The sequence below is a fragment of the Mytilus galloprovincialis genome, chromosome 6 (genome assembly GCF_965363235.1).
Source record: "Mytilus galloprovincialis chromosome 6, xbMytGall1.hap1.1, whole genome shotgun sequence".
In the NCBI taxonomy this organism is placed as follows: domain Eukaryota; kingdom Metazoa; phylum Mollusca; class Bivalvia; order Mytilida; family Mytilidae; genus Mytilus; species Mytilus galloprovincialis.
In genome coordinates, this window is record NC_134843.1 from 8,042,838 (window position 1) to 8,063,381 (window position 20,544).

The following is a 20,544-nucleotide window of genomic DNA, read 5'->3' on the forward strand; positions in this document are numbered from 1 at the left end:
AATGCCAAATTTGAAACCAGCTATGCCCTTTACTTGTCAATATGACTTTATTAATAGTCTTAATGGCATTGCAGAAAAAATTAAGATTGAGCATAATAACACAATGGTTGCTTAAATGCAACCAGTTTGAATTAATTTAAACATATATCCAATGCAATATTGAAATTACTCTTTGCTCTTTGGTATTCAGTTGAACCAATATAAAGTCTCAAATATAAGAACATTTTACATTTTCTGGTAAAGTTGAACATCTTCCAAATTCATAATATTTATGACCATCACATGATTCCTATATAATTTTAAAATAAACATAAGATGTGATATGATTGCCTATGAGACAACTATGCACCAACAGAAAAGATACAGCTTTTGCCAATGAGCAAACAAGGTTCCCAGGATGATGAAATATTAAAGAATTCAAATTGCCTGACATTAAAAGAAAAACGATTATTGTGTAATCATAGTATTACACCCTTTTTATACAACCTATATATAACAAAAAAACAAAGGATATGGGATATCTATCCTTCACACAAAATCAGTACATGATCAAGAAAGAAAAAAAAACACAAATGATTATAAAAAACAGCACTTTTAATAGCTGTTCTTCATCTTAGTCACATTATAGACGGAGATGTAACATGCGAAATCAGGTCTGGTAAAAAAGAATGAATGCTAATCATGTTCTTAGTAAAATATAATTCGATTGTTTAGGCCAGCTTATAGTTCCAAAACAAAGACTGTCTTTAAGGTAATAGGTACGTAAATGGACGATCTAGCCAGATTTTATGAAACTTTGCATACGAGTGACTGCACCTGAACATAGAAACAGTTATACATATTACTTTTATGGCAAATCAAATATTCTGAAAATGGTATTACAAATGTTTTGAGTACACTTTAATAATGTCAAAAATCTGTAATTTTGACTTAAAATTTCATTTTTTTTTTTCGAAATCCTGTACTACAAAATTTCTTTAAAAATGATGTTATTGCTACTGAAATTTCAGTTTTATTGATATAGAATATATACATGTACATGATATAGGGGGCTATCGATTATGTTTTTGTCAAGTCTGTGAGTTGTCACAGAAAGCTCGACAGGGATAGTGATCCAGCAGATATTTTAGAAAGTGGAAGACCTGGATACTTCAGACTTTGTGATAGATGTCTTATGTTATGAAGTTCTTGTCTGTCATATGTTCATATATTTTCATGGTTCATTGACTATTTGATAAAAAATCTTTTGTAATGTTTATTTCTTTCTTGTTATGAGTAAAATGATAACTATATTTAGTACATTGATACCTTGCAAGGTCCTGCTGCACGTCCGACAATTTTCAGGTGACCTTGACCTCATTCTCATTTCATGAATCACTGATCAAGGTTAAATTTTTGTGGGAAAGTCCATATATCAGATACTTTAGTTTAAGCAATAGGTCGATTATATTTGGTGTATGGAATGATTGTAAGGTGTACATGACCACCTTGAAGGTGTCATATGATCTTGACCTCATTCTCATGATTCAGTGGTCAAAGTTAAGATTTTGTGTTTTAGTCTTTCTTTGTATTATATACAATAGGTAAACTATATTTGGTGTATGGAAATATTTTAAGATGTACATGTCAGTCTGGCCGGTTTGATTTGACCTTGACCTCATTTTCACGGTTCATTGCTCTGTGTTAATTTTTGTGTTTTGGTCTGTTTTTCTTAAGCTATAAACTATAGGTAAACTATTTTTGTAGTATGGAAGGATTGTAAGGTATTTATGTATGTCTGGTATCATCTGATGTTGGCCTCATATTCAGGGTTCATTGGTCAATGTTAGTTGTCAGTTGATGCCATTAAAATTTTTGACGTTATCCAATCAAATTAAACGGTACAAGCGTTGTTGCATTAGAATACGAAATATAATTAGAAAGTGGGTCCTCCCATTGATGTTTAAATGGTTTATACATCAATGGTCCTCCAAAAGAGTTTCATTATCCAAAATGATAAAATTAGCGAGTCCTTTTTGTTTTAGATTTCATGAACGAAGTTATATTTGTTTATGTAAAAAAGAGAGGGCAACGTTCACTACATATATCCCTCAAAACAACAACTGATACAACTTCTTTCCGTATTTTCTGTTTATGATGGATACCTTTGTAAATGATTACAAAATGTATATCGGGCCAGAATATTTATTTTTCGTGTGTCATAAGACAATATTATAAATTTTAATCTAAACTGGGGCCAGGATATTTATTTCTGAAATCTGCCAGACCCCATCTCAGAATCAAATGACTGTCCCATTACATATATCTATAATACTAAAATAACGAGGTCCAATTTGTCAGCCGTCATCACGTAAAAACGATGAATCAAAGAATTCAAGTTTATATATAACTAATATAGTACAATGGACCAGACTTTTTTGGTGTTGATTAAAATTTACACCATTCCAGGCCCATAATTTTGTTTTCCACGTAATTAATATTGCCAATAATTAAGAAGTTCCGGGTCGAGTCCGATACCGAAACCAATAGTATATTCACCTGTTACCTTTTACCTTATCTGTACGTTCCACATCTGACAGGCGCACCACCAAACCGGGTGTATATAGGATTTTGCTATAATACACGGGTCATAATCACAGAGTTGACATTACTAAATTCAATCATTGTCACATTGTTTCCTATTGTAGTATTTTAATCAGTATGACTTTCTAAGATGACAATACGAATACTAAAAATCTGGACTTAAAATAAGGCGTATAGGTACAGTTTTCAATTTGTTAGCCGGCATGACGTAAAACAGCGGTTATTTATAACTAATATGGGACAATGCTGTTGATAAAAAAATACTCCATTCCAGGCCCTTTTGTTTTCCAAATAATTATTATTACCAAAAAGTTCCAGGTTGACGGGTTCAAACAAAAAGTGTTCGAAAACAGAGAAAACTGTGCATCTTATAATCGGCTTGACTTTATCAGATGACAATACCAATACTAAAATAAGGCTTACGCATAGTTATATACTTTAATTCAGTCACGGACCCACGATATCACGGGTGAGTTCTAGTATGATATATAAATATCATCATAATCATGAATCTGATTTTGTTGAAATTATATGATAAACAGATTAATACATAACTTAGAATGAAATTCAAAACAGTGTGGCTGTGGCCATTGATTGACACATTAAATTCATCCATTGACTGGGACAATTTAGTGAACGTTTGTATGTAACAACTACTGCTCACTATGTACTTTTTAAAGACACCTAAACTATGGGGTCACCAAAGGTTCTCAACACCTTAATAAAGTAATTCGAAAAACTAATCAGAAATAACACGATGTTTTGATTTATATATCAATTATATAAATCAAAACATAAAGGTTATTCCTGATTAATTTTTTGAATTATTTTATAATTAAAGGCGTTAAGAAACCTTTGGTGACCCCACAGTTTAAATGTCTATCGTAGGTACGTCGTGAACAGTGGTCGTTACAGACAAACGTTCACGTAAATTGTCCCAGTCAATGGATGAATTTAATGTGTCAATCAATGGCCACAGCCACACTGTTTTGAATTTCATTCTAACATTAAATGGTAACATTTGGTCAAATTATATCAAAACAGGCAACAAAATTAACATAGGAATTTAATTTTATTTAAACATTTGAATTTTAGTTTATAATTTCGTAATATTTGATTTAAAGAGCTAAAATAAAATATTGGTATGATGTTCAGTTAATCTCTAATTTTGAATTTATTGATTTTCACTGTCAATAAATAAACTAATTAAGTGGCCATGACATGATTTCTTTTTATTATTGAGACATAAAAGTGTAGGCTTCTTTTTCAGAGAGATACAACATGTGTGTATCTCTAATCTTCTTAAATCTTCTTAAATAAATGTTCAAACATTTTCTTTACCATAACAAATTATCTGTCATATAGACTTAAGGTACTTTTTTTATTCCTAATCTCGTGAATATTTTTGATGATGTGGAATTTGATTTAGATAGTCAGCAGATGGCGAAGTTGGGGAATATCAATAGTACGGAATTCAGTTCCAAAAATGACAATTATGGATAGAAAATTTGCTTTATGTTTTACATGGATATGTTTGTTTGTCTTACTTATCCTGGTATTAATTACTAATTTCACAGGTAAGCTGTTTTTTTTTTAAATGGTGAATAAAAGTTGAGAGAAAGTGTGATTTTTGTCGAGTCTTCGACTTTAGTCTAAAAAGCGGTTAAAAAGCGAGACATATATAAAAGCGATACTACTTTCCGTCGGCGTCGTCGTCGACGGCGTCCACAAATATTCACTCTGTTGTTAAAGTTTTTGAAATTTTAATAACTTTCTTAAACTGTGCTGGATTTCTACCAAACTTGGACAGAAGCTTGTTTGGGATCATAAGACAGTATCCATAATTAAATTTTGTAAAAATGAAATTCCTGTTTTTCAGTATTTTACTTGTGAATGGACTTAGTTTTTCTGCCGGGAAACATTACATTCACTCTGTGGTTAAAGTTTTTAAAATTTAAATACCTTTATTCAACTATCCTGGATTTGTAGCAAAACTTGGACAGAAGCTTGTTTATGATCATAAGATAGTATCCATCAATAAGTTTGTTAATTTTTTTTCCCATTTTTCCGTATTTTACTTATAAATGGACTTAGTTTTTCTGCCCAGAAACATTACATTCGCTCTAGTTGTGGTTAAACTTTTTAAAATTTTAATAACTTTCTTAAACTATTCTAGATTTCTACCAAACATGGACAGAAGCTTGTTTATGATCAAAAGATAGTATCCATAAATAAATTTGTGAATTTTTTTCTCCATTTTCCCGTATTTTACTTATAAATGTACTTAGTTTTTCTGCCCAGAAACATTACATTCGCTCTGTGGTTAAATTTTTTAAAATGTTAATAACTTTCTTAAACTATCCTAGATTTCTACCAAACTTGGACAGAAGCTTGTTTATGATCATAAGTTGGTATCCATAAATAAATTAGTTAAAAAAAAAAATACATTTTTTCCGTATTTTACTTATAAACGGACTTAGTTTTTCTGCCCAGAAACAAAACATTCACTCTGTGGTTAAACTTTTAAAAAAATTAATAACTTTCTTTAAATATCCTGGATTTTTACCAAACTTGGACAGAAGCTTCTTGCAATCAAAAGATAGTATCGAGAGGAATATTTTTATAGGTTATTTTTTACTCATTTTTGTTGAGCATGCCATTAACAGCAAAAGTAGGCGAGACACTGGGTTCCGCGGAACCCTTAAGAATTTTTAATTTAAATAGACTTGTAACCATTCTATCATGTTAATTAAACGCTGTATTAAAAGCTCGTATCAGATGCTCTTTGTTTAATTGAACATCTACTTCAGTCTCGAACAAGATGCTCACAGGAGCCTGATTCGCACACCTGATAAATATGTCATTATGTAATCATTTATATTTGCTTATTTTTTTATTCATGCTTAAAGTTTGTTCTTGGCATTTTTGTAGATCTTCTATTTGTGATCAATTTTACGATTTAAAAAGTATCAAACCTTACAATTAATTGAAGCAAAGGAAAAGTAAACAGTCATTTTAGATCAATTTATTCTTTAAAGAGTCTAATGTCATATTGGCTTTCTTGTAGATCTCATTTTGCTTATCAGTTTTGCTACTTAGCTTTTTCACTTACTTTGACAAACAGGCATACAAAACCCACCTGGTAACATTCTTCATTGTGGAAAAATAGCTGCAATCAGGTGTTAGTTGACAATATCTGCTACGTATCTTGTTGTGTTGAACAATTTTGTGAGTTGCCATTATTCTCTAAATATTACAGTTTCTGTGGAAAGGGCAAATATGGTTAAACATCATGTTTCTTAAGAAACTAGTGTCGATTTCGACAGGAAATATAAAAATCCTTGATTATTTAACGAAAATATATCATCAAGTGCTATTGAATTTATCAATTAAATGCAATTTAGAGGGGTCTTTACTGAGTTTGATCATAAACTGTGATTTATAACATTACAAAAAACAAGTAACGCTAGTTTGTTTTGACAAAAGAAACATTGATTTAAGCAAGAAAGTTGACGGCCTAATTTATGTACAAAATAATGAAAGGAAAACAAATATGTAACACAGTAACATTTTCTACTTCTAAAAGGACGCATGTCTGTTAGTTTGACTAGGGGATCTCAAATATATATAAAAAAAAAATAAAAAAGAAGACGTGGTATGATTGCCAATAAGACAACTTTCCACAAGAGACCAAACGATACAGAAATTAGCAATCGAGTATAGCTTACGTTCCGAGTCGCAACGATGGCCATTCATACATTTGTGAAATTACTGATTACTCACCAACAAGCTGTCTACTACATTTACACAGGATGGGTTACTTTCGGGGTGGACAAATCACACTGCTTCAGTTATAAATATAAATCTCAAAAGATTTTTAGTGTGTCACACCAATGGCTACCAATATGTCTGTTTGTTGAAATCATCCAGGCAAAGTTTATGTTAAAGATGAAGGAGTGTCTAAATTGAAACTAGAATTGTGTAATTGTCGAAAATAAAATTAAGAAAAGTATGGTTCACGGGGGCTTTTTTTTTTCAAGCGACTGGTTCAAAATTGTCAGATTTTGTATAGATTATACTTGAGAAGCAAACTTTGTTTGATCAGAATAAAAGATAACTAAGTCATAGAATTCAAGATAAATTTTAACAAGATATTTACCTTCATTTGGTATTATCATGTTTCGATTGAAGTCTTTGAATTAGACTGTAAACATATATCGATTCAAATGAAGAAAATAAACTTTTTAGGAAGGAACACAATTCAAAATGCATTATACAGTGATCTCTTTCTTAGACTGTTATAGAAACACGAACTATCAATTCAGTAAATGCTTTATTTAAAAGAGGATCTTATTTTGTCTGCAAACCTTTATTTTTGGAGAGAATAAAACACAGATAAGTAATGCCCTGACTCTACATCCTCTAATTTGCATGAAATATTCAAATTCTATTTTTCCATTTTAGATAACATTTTCTATGGTGAACTGGATGGACAACTGTTTTCAGAACAAACTGAAGTCTTGGACGAACAATTGTTCTCAGAACCAGAAACAAAAATCTCATTGGTGAGTTGTGTGAAAAACAACGTTTTGACATTTATGTAAGGTAACTGATTTAATCTGATCTCAGAAATTGAAAACGGTTTACAGTGCGTTAATTATTGAAGATTCGAATGCTTCTTTTTCCATTAATTTTATTGGGGTGTACAAGCGTTCACAGAAGCACATTTTGTAAACAGTGTTTCATAGTAGCCCAACGCCTTTACAACAAAATAAGTGAGGTACTACTCAAAGAAGCATCCATTTCTTATAATTACATCTAAATGCTACAACCATGAAATTACGAGATATATCAAGATTTTGGTTTGTTTTTCCTTTGGAAAGTAGTCATGTTGTCATGGGAAGCACGTGTAGTCATGCATGTGAATTTTATTGAGAAATACAATTTAGTATTGGCTATCTTCTGATTTATGTTAGCCAATCAAAAGAACCTACTAGTCACAATCATTTGACCATGTGTATGTTGTTTGTGTGTCTGTTTTTCTTCTTTGGAAGAGACAGATGTTGGTGATGCACGTGCGCTGATTTGATTTGACGGAGCGATATTTTTTCCGATTCCTGTTATCCTTGTTATGAATGAATACGTTCATTCAAGCCAGCTCTGTTAGAACATATTCTACTAAACCGTATATATAAAAAAAAAAAAATACACTGATTAAACTCTGTACAGCCTATGAGCTTTTCTGGATTTACTGATCTTTACTGCCATCAGGAATTCTTGATACCCAAACATTTCAAAGCGAGTTATGTGTATATACGAAATACATAGAAACGGTATGAGCTAAATAACCAAAAGGGAAATACAAAGATTAGCAAAAGTTGTCTAAGGCCAATCCGGCCTGAGGATACAAGTTACAAGTATACAATCATGAGGATACAATATAAAAGTCACAATGATAGAAGTTACAAAATACAAGGATACAAGCATGAGGATACAATATACAAAATACAAGGATAAAGCATGAGGATTCAAGATACAAAATACAAGGATACAATATACAAAATACAAGGATAAATCATGAGGATTCAAGATAAAAAAAATACAAGGATACAAGTATGAGGATACAATATACAAAATACAAGGATAAAGCATGAGGATTCAAGATACAAAATACAAGGATACAAGCATGAGGATACAAGATACCAAAATACAAAGATACAAGCATGTGGATTCAAGATACAAAATTCCTAGGATAGAAGTGTCAAAATACAAGGATACAACCCCGAGGATAGACGTGAAAAAGTACAAGGATACAATCCCGAGGATACAAGTTATAAAATACAAGGGTACAATTCCGAGGATAGAAGTGACAAAATACAAGGATACAACCCCGAGGATAGAAGTGACGAAATACAAGGATACAACCCGAGGATACAAGTTACAAAATACAAGGGTAAACCCGAGGATACAAGTTACAAAATACAAGTATAAAATCACGAAGATACAAGTTACAAAATACAAGGATACAATTCCGAGGATAGACGCGACAAAATACAAGGATACAACCCCGAGGATACATGTTACAAAATACAATGATACAAGCATAAGAATATATGCCTGAGGATGCAAGTAACAAGGTACAAGGATACAACCCTGACGATACATGTTACAAAATACAATGTTACATTCCCGAGGATGCAATGTTACATTCCTGAGGATACAAGTTATAAGATACAAGGATACAAGCCTGATGACACTAGTAACAAGTTTACATGCCTGATGATACAATATACAATAATTTAGGTCTGAGGATAAACGAGGATACAAATAAACTCACCATAGATACCAGGATTGAAGTTTTGTTTTTGCGCCAGACGCGCATTTCGTCTACAACCAGTTACGCTCAAATAACAGAAAGTTAAAAAGGCCAAATAAAGTACGAAGTTGGAGAGCATTGAGGACCTAAAATTCCTAAACCTTTTGCCAAATAAAGCTAAGATAATATATTCCTGAGGTAGAAAAGCATTAATACTTCAAAAATGCAAAGTTTTGTAAACAGTTAATTTATAGTTACGACTATTTCAATGATAATTCATAAGTGCTGACTACTGGGTTGATACAGTTACAGTATACAAAGAACAATCATGAGAGCACAAGTTACAAGTGAATTTCTCGGGAATTCAGATTAAAGTAAGCTCACGTGAACATTTTCATGTGAACTTTACAAAAACAGTCTACAGATTTCAAAGATGCAAAGATAATAAGGATACTAGCCAATGCATGCACGATAGAAGATAAAAGGTTCAGGTTTACACGTTGACGCATCTCCATATTTGTTTTACTTCGACATGGTTTTAATTTTTTTTTAATTTATAGATATAGGAAGATGAGTACCAATAAGACAACTCTCAATCCAAGTTACAATTTGTAAAAGTAAACCATGATAGGTCAAAATACGGCCTTTTACACGGAGCCTTGGCTCACACTGATCAGCAAGCTATATATAAAGGGCCATGACATGACTTGTAAAACCGTTCAAACAAGAAAACTATGAAATGTCCGTTTACTTTAGACATTTAACACAATCTGTCACAACTAATGAAGATCCATGGCGATAAAAGATGAACGAACAAATGACTTTTTTTAATGTTGAAGGACATGAATTGTCTGGTTTTTTTATCTTCTTTTCTTCTCAATGTTATTATTATCAATTTATTTACATATATTCAAAGGACGAGCTTTTTGCAATATGATTTAATTGCCATCTTCTTTAAGTCAACAAATGTTACATAGGGATCAATGCTCTTTTCCATTTAAAAAAACTAAGTTGTTTTGAATATATCTACGTTTATAAAAGTTAATTAATTACTAGTATCGAGTATTGTTCAGATTTTGCCATTACAAACATCTTGATGAATAAAAGTTTCTTCGTACTATTGACACTTCACCTAATTAACAATTAGTATTGGTTTAAGGATAATCTTTTAAAACAAATACACTTATTTTCTTTAAAGTTAGCAATCTGAACTTCATATAAAAATGTGTTTACTATTAAGATTGACATTTGTCATGTATTATTTCAGAACATTTAAAGAAAATCTCAGTTAAATTGTAATTTTTACAGCTTTTTTTATAAACTTTAAATCCTGGTTTTATATCACAATGTGTGTCTGTATCAAGTCATGTGATGACAGTTATTGTTTGTCCATCTCTGTACGTCTTCATTGTTTTCGGAGTTCAGTATTTGTGTACAATATTTTTCCCAAATTCATACAGAAATTTTAATTTCAAACTAAGGTTCGTCAACTTTCAGATGTGAAACAATTATATATACATGTATCAGACATATGCCGAATTCTTGTCAAACATCTATAAAAAAAACCTTCGCTTTATTATGCGCATTTCCCTCTTAAATATAGATATATTTGGGTGTATCATTCATTTTGAATACTTTTGATTCACAAAAAGAAAATAAGAGAGAAAAAAAGACTAAAAATTCTGACTGTGACTCAAATATCGAAGAGAGAATAATAGTTCTGGTTTCTTCAATTTCAGAAACGTCGCAGTTTAATCACAGAAAAATACAAGGAGCGGCTCAATCACTTACAACAAACATGTCTGAACAGCACTGACGGATTTAAAGGTAAATCTACGGATTCAGATTTCAAGTTTAATATTTTAATCGACAAACAACATAATTTATTTTACTGCCAAATTCAGAAAGTTGGGACAAAATTCATCAAGGATCTACTTAGAAAGTTGTCACAGAACCATACGAAAGATAAGAAAGACAAATTAAAAAATGAATGGAAATTGTCCAATTTAAATTTAATGATGGAAAATACTGACAAGATAATGTTTGTTCGTGAACCCTATTCTAGAGTGCTGTCGGGATATGTTGATAAACTTTTTGCACCTAACAATGTTTACTGGGACATGTCAGGACGATCGGTGCTTAAAAAAACTCGGGATGGTGCTAATAATCATTCTTTGTCGTGCGGTCATGATGTTTCATTTCCGGAGTTTGTAAAGTATATAATTAAATCCGAAAAACAGGGTCAAAATCTTGACCGCCATTATGCACCTTTATACGAACACTGTCGGCCATGTCAGATTTCATACGACTTCATCGGGAAATTGGAATTTTTTAAGGAAGACATTTTATTTCTGTTGGATTATTTAAATATCAAACACGGAACAAACATAACATTCAGTGATTTTGAGTCTGAAACAACAGAATCCAGAGCAATATTCCAAAGTCAACGATTGTTCAATATGCGAGAGAAACTCGAACGTTGTGTTTCATTTTACAATGCAACTATGCGCACATGGAGAGAAATGCAGATAAGAGGTCTTATCTCGATACACAAACAATTTCCATTCGATGCAGAATATACTGAAAGTCACATGACAAAAGAAGACTTGTTTGTCGCAGTTAAAAATGCTATTTCTAGTGTACAAAATAAAAGTGAAGTGAGAGCACAGCGAGACGCAGCTTTAATCGAAGCCTTTAGACTTGTGCCTACAGCCGATCTTTACGCATTACGACGATTTTTAAAGCCTGACTGTGCATTGTTTAATTATGATTCAATGCCTATGAAAATATTTGACAGACCATATACGGACAAAAAAAGTCTTCAATATTTCAATCTGTTTTAAAATTTAGCAAGTAACATGTTTATGAACGCTTACCGGTAAAATAAATTTTCTATTAACAATTTTTTCTAGAAGCTAATTTGACAGATGCCCTATAATACGATTTTAGTGTCTGTTCCTGGTACACATAATTAAAAGAATGTCCGTCCGTAACACTCTCTCGAGAAAAGCAACATCCTATCCTTACGGTTTTGTTGATTTATCAATGATCTGTCAAATATATTTTTGTGTTTTATATTGTATCATAAACGTTACTACTTAATGGAGCGTCCTGTATTATCTGATGTGTCGTTGAAGTTTAAAAACGTGTGTGTCCTCTTATTTTAGTTGCACCTTTGCTTCTATAAACAATACTTGTGACAATGAGACAACTCTCCACCACGAACAAAATAACGTAGAAGTGAGCTACACCTGGTCACCGTACGGCATTCAATAATTATCAAAATCTATACCGTATAGCAAGTTATAATAGACCTCGAAATGATAAACTTAAAAATAATTCAAGCAAGAAAACTACTTGCGGATTTATGAAAAAAAAAACATTCATGTATAACATACAGCAAAAAACGACAACCCCCGAATTACACGCTCCTGACTTAGGACAGGACATACAGTATGTGGCGGGGTTACCATGATAGCGGGCATCCAACCCTCCTTTAACAATGGATAGGGATGTGACATCACGACACACGTGTAAAGTATAAAAATCAATTGAAAAGAGTTTAACTCATGATCGATACAAAGCACAAGAACACAAAATCTTGAACCAAAAATATTAGATCCGAGAGTACTCGCAGTTACTGCAAACTAGTTAAAACCCAAACAAATGAATATATAAATGATGTATCTAAGACTAACGTATAGATCAATACACATTCAACAACCAATGGAATTAGTGTGAAGACGTCATTAACCGGCAGAGAAAACACGACTTTGTACAACGGTAGAAAAATACAGTTATCGGCAGATTGCAGGACCTTGAATGTGAATATGTATATCACAATAATAATAAGTTTGATTTTTATAGATCTATTGATTATGAAATTGATATTTATACCGATAAAATAGTTTTTTGCGTTATGAAAAATAAAAGTTCGATGAAGCCTTGTTTATGCATAACTTTAAAGCAGCGTTTATAAATTCAAGACAGTTTTTTTTTAAACTTATTAACATAGTAAAGTATTTTCTTATCTTTTTATTTAGAGATAGGAGTTTCACGATTCTTAAAAAAATCATTGTAACATTTGTACGTTTGTTTTATTAATTTGTTGCACACATACACATGTACATTACTCATAGATGACAGTTATCAGTAAAACAAGATGTCGGATAAACGTCACAGTTACACTTAAAGCAACGATACAAAGGTATAAAAAACATTCAGAGGTAAACATATCTGTTTCTCACTTTAGAATAATTCAACACTAGACAAGACGGATCATGTCTTTGCCGTTTTCTAAGTGTAACGCTGTCAAAATTATCTGTTATTGACTTGATTTAATGATCCTGTTTTAAAAGAGGGGCGAAAGATACCAGAGGGACATTCAAACTGATAGATAAACTAGATGCTCTAAAGAGCCTGTGTCGCTCACCTTGGTATATGTGAATATTAAACAAAAGAAACAGATAGATTCATGACAAAATTGTGTTTCGGTGATGTTGATGTGTTTGTACATCTTACTTTACTGAACATTCTTGCTGCTTACAATTATCTCTATCTATAATGAACTTGGCCCAGTAGTTTCAGTGGTAAATGTTGGTAAAAATTTACAAATTTTATGAAAGTGGTTAAAAATTGACTATAAAGGACAATAACTCCTTAAGGGGTCAATTGACCATTTCAGTCATGTTGACTTATTTGTAAATCTTACTTTTCTGAACATTATTGCTGTTAACAGGTTATCTATATCTATAATAGTATTCAAGATAATAACCAAAAACAGCAAAATTTCCTTAAAATTACCAATTCAGGGGCAGCAACCCAACAACGTGTTGTCCTATTCATCTGAAAATTAAAGGGCAGATAGATCTTGACCTGATAATCAATTTAACCCCAGTCAGATTTGCTCTAAATGCTTTGGTTTTTGAGTTATAAGCCAAAAACTGCATTTTACCCCTATGTTCTATTTTTAGCCGTGGCGGCCATCTTGGTTGGAAGGCCAGGTCACCGGACACATTTTTTAAACTTAATACCCCAAAAATGATTGTGGCCAAGTTTGAATCAATTTGGCCCAGTAGTTTCAGAGGAGAAGATTTTTTGTAAAAGATTACTAAGATTTACGAAAAATGGTTAAAAATTGACTTTAAAGGACAATAACTCCTAAAGGGTTCAACTGACCATTTCGGTCATGTTGACTTATTTGTAAATCTTACTTTGCTGAACATTATTGCTGTTTACAGTTTATCTCTATCTATAATAATATTCAAGATAATAACCCAAAAACAGTAAAATTTCCATAAAATTACCAATTCAGGGACAGCAACCTGTCGGTTGTCCGATATATCTGAAAATTTAAGGGCAGATTGATCTTGACCTGATGAACAATTTTACCCATGTTAGATTTGCTCTAAATGCTTTGGTTTTTGAGTTATAAGCCAAAAACTGCATTTTACCCCTATGTTCTATTTTTAGCCATGACGTCCATCTTGGTTGGTTGACCTGGTCACCGGACACATTTTTTAAACTACATACCCCAATGATGATTGTGGCCAAGTTTGGATTAATTTGGCCCAGTAGTTTCAGAGGAGAAGATTTTTGTAAAAGATTACTAAGATTTACGAAAAATGGTTAAAAATTGACTATAAAGGGCAATAACTCCTAAAGGGATCGACTGACCATTTCGGTCATGTTGACTTATTTGTAAATTTTACTTTGCTGAACATTATTGCTGTTTACAGTTTATCTCTATCTATAATAATATTCAAGATAATAAACCAAAACAGTAAAATTTCCATAAAATTACCAATTCAGGGGCAACAACCCAACAACGGGTTGTCCGATTCATCTGAAAATTTTAGGGCAGATAGATCTTGACCTGATGAACAATTTAACCCTGTCAAATTTACTCTAAATGCTTTGGTTTTTGAGTTATAAGCCAAAAACCGCATTTTACCCCTATGTTCTATTTATAGCCATGGCGGCCATCTTGGTTGGTTGACCGGGTCACCGGACACATTTTTTAAACTAGATACCCCAATGATGATTGTGGCCAAGTTTGGTATAATTTGGCCTGGTAGTTTCAGAGGAGAAGATTTTTGTAAAAGTTAACGACGGACGCAGGACGACGACGGACGACGGACGCCGGACGCCAAGTGATGGGAAAAGCTCACTTGGCCCTTTGGGCCAGGTGAGCTAAAAATAAACTGACAACGCCATGGCAAAAAAAGAAAAAGACAAACCGAAAAACAACAGTACACAAGACACAACATATAAAACTAAAGACTAAGCAATACGAACCCCACAATAATCTGGGGGTGATCTCATGTACTTAACTGAAACGATTCAGACAGTGCTTAAACATAATGATTTCCCACGTATATTTCCGATTTCAGGCTAATTTGATGATACACATTTCATTTAAATTATTTTGAACAATGTTACTTTCGTGCTATATAGATAAAGGTATGGGTGCCAATTTGACAATCTCCATCCAAGTCAAAATTTATAAATAGAAACCATTATAGGTCAAGGTACGGTCTTCAACAGGGAGCATTGGAGCATTGGCTCACACCGAACAGCAAGATATAAAGGGCCCCAAAACATTACTGTGGTGTAAAACGTTCATACGGTTAAACCAACGATCTAATATATATATATAAACGAGAAACGAGAAACACTTAATTAAGAACCACATAAACAAACGACAACTACTGAACATCTGATTCCTATAGACAATATAGTATAGTTTTAACTAGTAAACCAATTTTGAATTGAAATGGTCTTTTTGTTGTAAACTACTCTAAGCACACTGAATTACCTTATCCTTTTAAGTTTTTTAGTCGAGTGTTAGACTTAACCACAGCAGTAGATTCAGTACTGTTCAGACAATATCCTTTCAGGCAATAAAGATATGTTTAGTCTTTATTCAGCTATAATGAAAACAACACTATATAAATTTCATGCGTTTGAATTGCTATTCTGAAATTACCTTCATCACAAACAATAACATACTGAATTCATTCTCTAAACAGCTACTTAACAGTACTGGATTGCCTGCAAGCGATATGTCTAAAAAAATACGGAGTTTACAAAACGAAAAGTTTCTAAAAATTTACCTAGACTCATAATAGACTCAAAGTTTTTGGTCCAGTCTCTTCTGTTGTTGTTAAGGTCATAATGACAGTTTAACATCTAAATCTGTTTACTAATTTTAATTAACAGATACATATATATTCATTTGTCTTATCTAGCTTAGAATATCTGTAATTGCAATTTGAATCTATTTTTGTTCGTAGATATGTTGATAATTTGGTTTAGCGACGTTTGCTGACGTATACTTGAGGTTTCTTTGGTTCCGGTTATAGTTGAGAAGGTACAGATATTCTTTGAAATACCATTAAACATTTGAATGCCTATATCAAGTTTGAATATGTAGGTATTTTGATAAAACTTCCTTTATTGTTTTGTATATATATTTATGTTGCTGATCTCGACATATTTAAAAAAATGTTTAACCAAAAACCAATAAAGTAAACTTGCAGAAGATGCATACCCTTCCGGTGTACCTGTTTCTTCCGTCAGGAAACTTCACACAGTACTCAGATTACAACATTTCTGCTAGAAACACCAAATTCAGTTTTTTGATTGGTTGGTTTACGGTCGAGTTCGATAATCATAGTCGAAATGTTAAAGACTATAAGACCTGGTCTCATATCCGTCTTGTATGTAGTTCATTTTGTATGAGCTTTTATGTTTTATTGGTTCTTAACTTTCCGAGAGATAAAAGTATATATTAGAAAAAAGTGCATACGTAACAATTATACTAAAGACTAGTTAATCGCTGTTACGTGACAGTTTAGATCGATTTACTTGCAACCCCACCATAACAAGGAAAGTGTTTGGGTGCATATGCAGTTTTTATTATTATGGTTTTTGTTATTGCTTGACCTTTCTTTGCAGATTAAACTATTATATAGATGTAAAAAAAATCTTTGCCAAATATCGAAGTAGAAGCTTTATGAAGTAACATGTGTATGAAAGGCCGTTCATGTCAAAAACCCGATAAAGTAACGCGTTAACATTTAACGCGATAAAATCACATTTAACGCGATAAATACAGTTTTAACGCGTTTAAATATTTTTTAACGCGTTATTTAATTATTTAACGCGTTAAGCACAAAACTACAAAAAATGACCGAAAATACTTTCTTCTTTCGCCATAACAACGTTTTAAGGCGTCAGATTTTACTCGAAACTTACTAAATGAAATGGCCACATGTGTCATAACTTTGTCAATTAACGCGATAAAGTTTATTGATTTTCACCACATTTTTAATATCATCGTCATTAATTACTAATCGCGTTAAAATAAGAATTAACGCGTTAAATGAAGGTTAAACGTGTTAAGAGAGGGTTTAACGCGTTAAAAGAAGGTTACCGCGATAAAAATAAGATAAATGCGACTTTAACGCGTGACACGCATTTGTCACGCGGTGAATGCAACTTTTACGCGTTAAATGCAAGTTTAACGCGTAAAATGCAACTTTAACGCGTTAAAAGCAACTTAAACGCGTTAAATGTTATTTTAACGCGTTTTATGCAACTTAAACGCGTTAAATGCACTTTTAACGCGTTAAATCCACTTTTAACGCGTTAAATGCAACTTTAACGCGTTAAATGCAACTTTAACGCGTAAAAAGCGATTTTAACGTGTTTATTTTGTCTATGTGTGTTACATTTTAGTGTTATGTCGTTGTTCTCCTATTATATTTAATGCGTTTCCCTCGGTTTTAGTTTGTTACCCCGATTTTGTTTTTTGTCCATGGATTTATGAGTTTTGAACAGCGGTATACTACTGTTGCCTTTATTTAATGCAACTTTAACGCGTAAAATGCAACTTTAACGCATAAAATGTTATTTTGACGCGTTTAATGCAACTTTAACGCGTTAAATGCACTTTTAACGCGTTAAATGCAACTTTAACGCGTTAAATGTCTCTTTAACGCGTTTAATGCAATTTTAACGCGTTAAATGCACTTTTAACGCGTTCAAAAACGCGTTAAATGAATCTTTAACACGTTAACTGCAATTGCTACTGTAACGTGTTTAAAGAAACGTTTAATTTAGTTTAAACTTACTTTTCATATATATAAAAATGGACTGATCATGTTAATTAAAAGGCCATCTAAATTTACATTTGTCAACCTGTCTTTACGCTTCGTCTTGAATAAATTTTGTTTATATGTCAGATTTTTCAGATACTTTACTTGGTCTTTTTGCATCTTTTGATGTCTGTATCTAACAGTAGGGTTTACCATAAATTATGGTAGTTTGACGTATATTTCATAAGTCTCTACAAGTGAAGTTTTTTGTGGTGAAAACATGACATATCTTTACTATATCTATTAACCATACCTCAGTTAAACATTACAATCGGATATTGTTACACGATTGTCAGTCAGATAACCGAGGCTTTTTTTATTATTTTTTTCATTCGAGCGTCATTGATGAGTCTTTTGTAGACGAAACGCTCGTCTGGCCAAAATACAAAATTTCAATCCTGGTATCTATTACGAATTTATCATCTAGCAATTGTGTCTGAATTGTGAACATGTTTAAAACAAGAGGCTCTTAAAATCATGCATCGAGCATTTTGTAAACCATGCCCAATAATGTAATTAATCTGTGCCAAAAGTAAGAGGATGACTATTTGAGAAAGGAGCCATTGGGGAAGGAGGATGTTATTCTTTATTCTTACTACTAAGTCGTTTTTTTTTCCCGCCGCGCAATCATTCATTTTCGACATTTTTTTACCTCTAAATACTGCGTTGTTCTGTAATATGGCATGTACAGAGAACTCATTATTTATCCCCCCCCTAAAATGGGCGCTATCACTATTGCCCTACCTGTAAAGCGGAAATAGACTGTCTCTTGGTCCGTCCGTTATCAGTCTTGAATTTTGTTCAAGGTTATGATTGTCTTTCTGATATTGTTTGACTCTAACCCCATTGTTTTATTTTTTATTTACATTGAGTCATAGATCAAATTTATTCATTCAGTGTATCTTCATTAGTTTTTTTAATATGTCATTTGATTGAGTCAAGCCATTTCAGTTGATATTTTAAAGTGTGTCTTTCTACGTTGTGATATTACACTATTGTTTCAAGTTGGATAAATGTTGGTGCCTATTAAAACGTTTCAACTAGCTGCATTTGTTTGCACCTGTCCTAAGTCAGGTACCTGGTACCGTGGTTGTCGTTTGTTGATGTGCTTCATAAGTGTTTCTCATTTTTTTTTTATAGATTAGACCGTTGGCTTTCCTGTTTGAATGGTTTTACACTAGTCTTTTTTGGGACCCTTTATACCTTGCTGTTCTGTGTGGGCCAAGGCTACACGTTGAAGGCTGTAATTCATTCCCGAGTGTGCTAAAATGTTATCGTCTTCATTTGGTGTAATCTTCTTGTGTTTGTGGTGGTATGTTTTCTTTTGCAGCACTTGTTTTTGATATCAAATCGCGTAAAGCGATGCATTCAGAGTCCATGTTGTTCAAGATACCTTCTTCATATAAGACATTAGAACTTGTATGGTTTTCAGTTAACAATAGTTTGCTATTTTGAAATCTGGTTTGTTAAGGAGAATTGTTTAATCATGAAAGGAAGACGAAATGAAATATCTTCATTATCCTCCTCGTCAGTAATGTCCAGGACACCCCGATACTTCATCCAACGATGTTTTAACGCGTTGAACGATGTTTTAATGCGTTAACCAATGTTTTAACGCATTAAACGATGTTTTAACGCGTTAAACGATGTTTTAACGCGTTTAAAACGGTGTGTTAACGCGTTAAACGATGTTTTATCGCGTTAAACGATGTTTTATCGAGTAAAACGATGTTTTATCGCGTTAAATGATGTTTTTACGCGTTAAAGTAATATAACGTAGCAACGTTATTGTGTTGAATTTAACGCGTAAATGTGATTCATTATGACACATGTGGCCAGTGCGACGGGTATTTTATCGCGATAAACGTCTTTTTTCACCTACGGGTTAAATCCCAAACTTGATAATTGCAAAGTTTAACGCGTTAAATATATTGATTTCTTTACGCGTTACAATCTTGTTTTAACGCGTTTTTAACGCGTTAAAACTGTATTTATCGTGTTAAATGTGATTTTATCGCGTTAAATGTTAACGCGTTATTTTATCGGGTTTTTGACATGATCGGCCTTTCATACATGTGTGTTAATCATATCTTAAATCCAACCGATTGTTATTTTTCGAATTGTGAGGGCCTGCTTGGCCGAACAAAGGCTGTCCAGTTTTGTTTCCATACTGTAACGTCTTTATGGTTTTTGCTGAAGTTTTGCATAAAAAAATTGAATGATTGACCATGGTAAAAGTTTGTCACGATTTCTAGTAACATATTGTTTTAATTGTTTACTTGCAAGTGTTGCGCATTGCACAATAACTATGAGCCAAGAAATAATTGTCTTGTTGTTTTCCTTTACAACATTTTCTAGTCTAATGATGAAATCCCGAAATCATATGCCAAATATTCCACGTAGTATGCATATTTGAAAGGACCCAAGAATATGCATAATAGTTAATTACACACACGCACATAATCTTTTATGAGAAGTCAAAAC

General features: G+C 32.5%; 1 protein-coding gene across 1 annotated transcript; it reads left to right on the forward strand.

Moving 5' to 3' along the window:
- Positions 1-3,857: 3,857 nt before the first annotated feature.
- On the forward strand, positions 3,858-12,001 carry LOC143078846 (carbohydrate sulfotransferase 12-like). The gene is made up of 3 exons (XM_076253846.1): positions 3,858-4,160; positions 7,048-7,148; positions 10,639-12,001. Exons 1-3 carry the CDS (start codon positions 4,070-4,072, stop codon positions 11,740-11,742), a joined length of 1,296 nt encoding a protein of 431 aa, XP_076109961.1. The 5' UTR covers positions 3,858-4,069; the 3' UTR covers positions 11,743-12,001.
- Positions 12,002-20,544: the final 8,543 nt, after the last annotated feature.

What these genes read in the sequence shown, in the direction of transcription:
- LOC143078846 (XM_076253846.1), top strand. Translation starts at nt 4,070, where the DNA reads ATGACAATTATGGATAGAAAATTTGCTTTATGTTTTACATGGATATGT. An exon ending in ATTAATTACTAATTTCACAG is followed by an intron (nt 4,161 to 7,047) that starts GTAAGCTGTTTT and finishes TTTCCATTTTAG; the next exon opens with ATAACATTTTCTATGGTGAA. An exon ending in CAGAAACAAAAATCTCATTG is followed by an intron (nt 7,149 to 10,638) that starts GTGAGTTGTGTG and finishes CTTCAATTTCAG; the next exon opens with AAACGTCGCAGTTTAATCAC.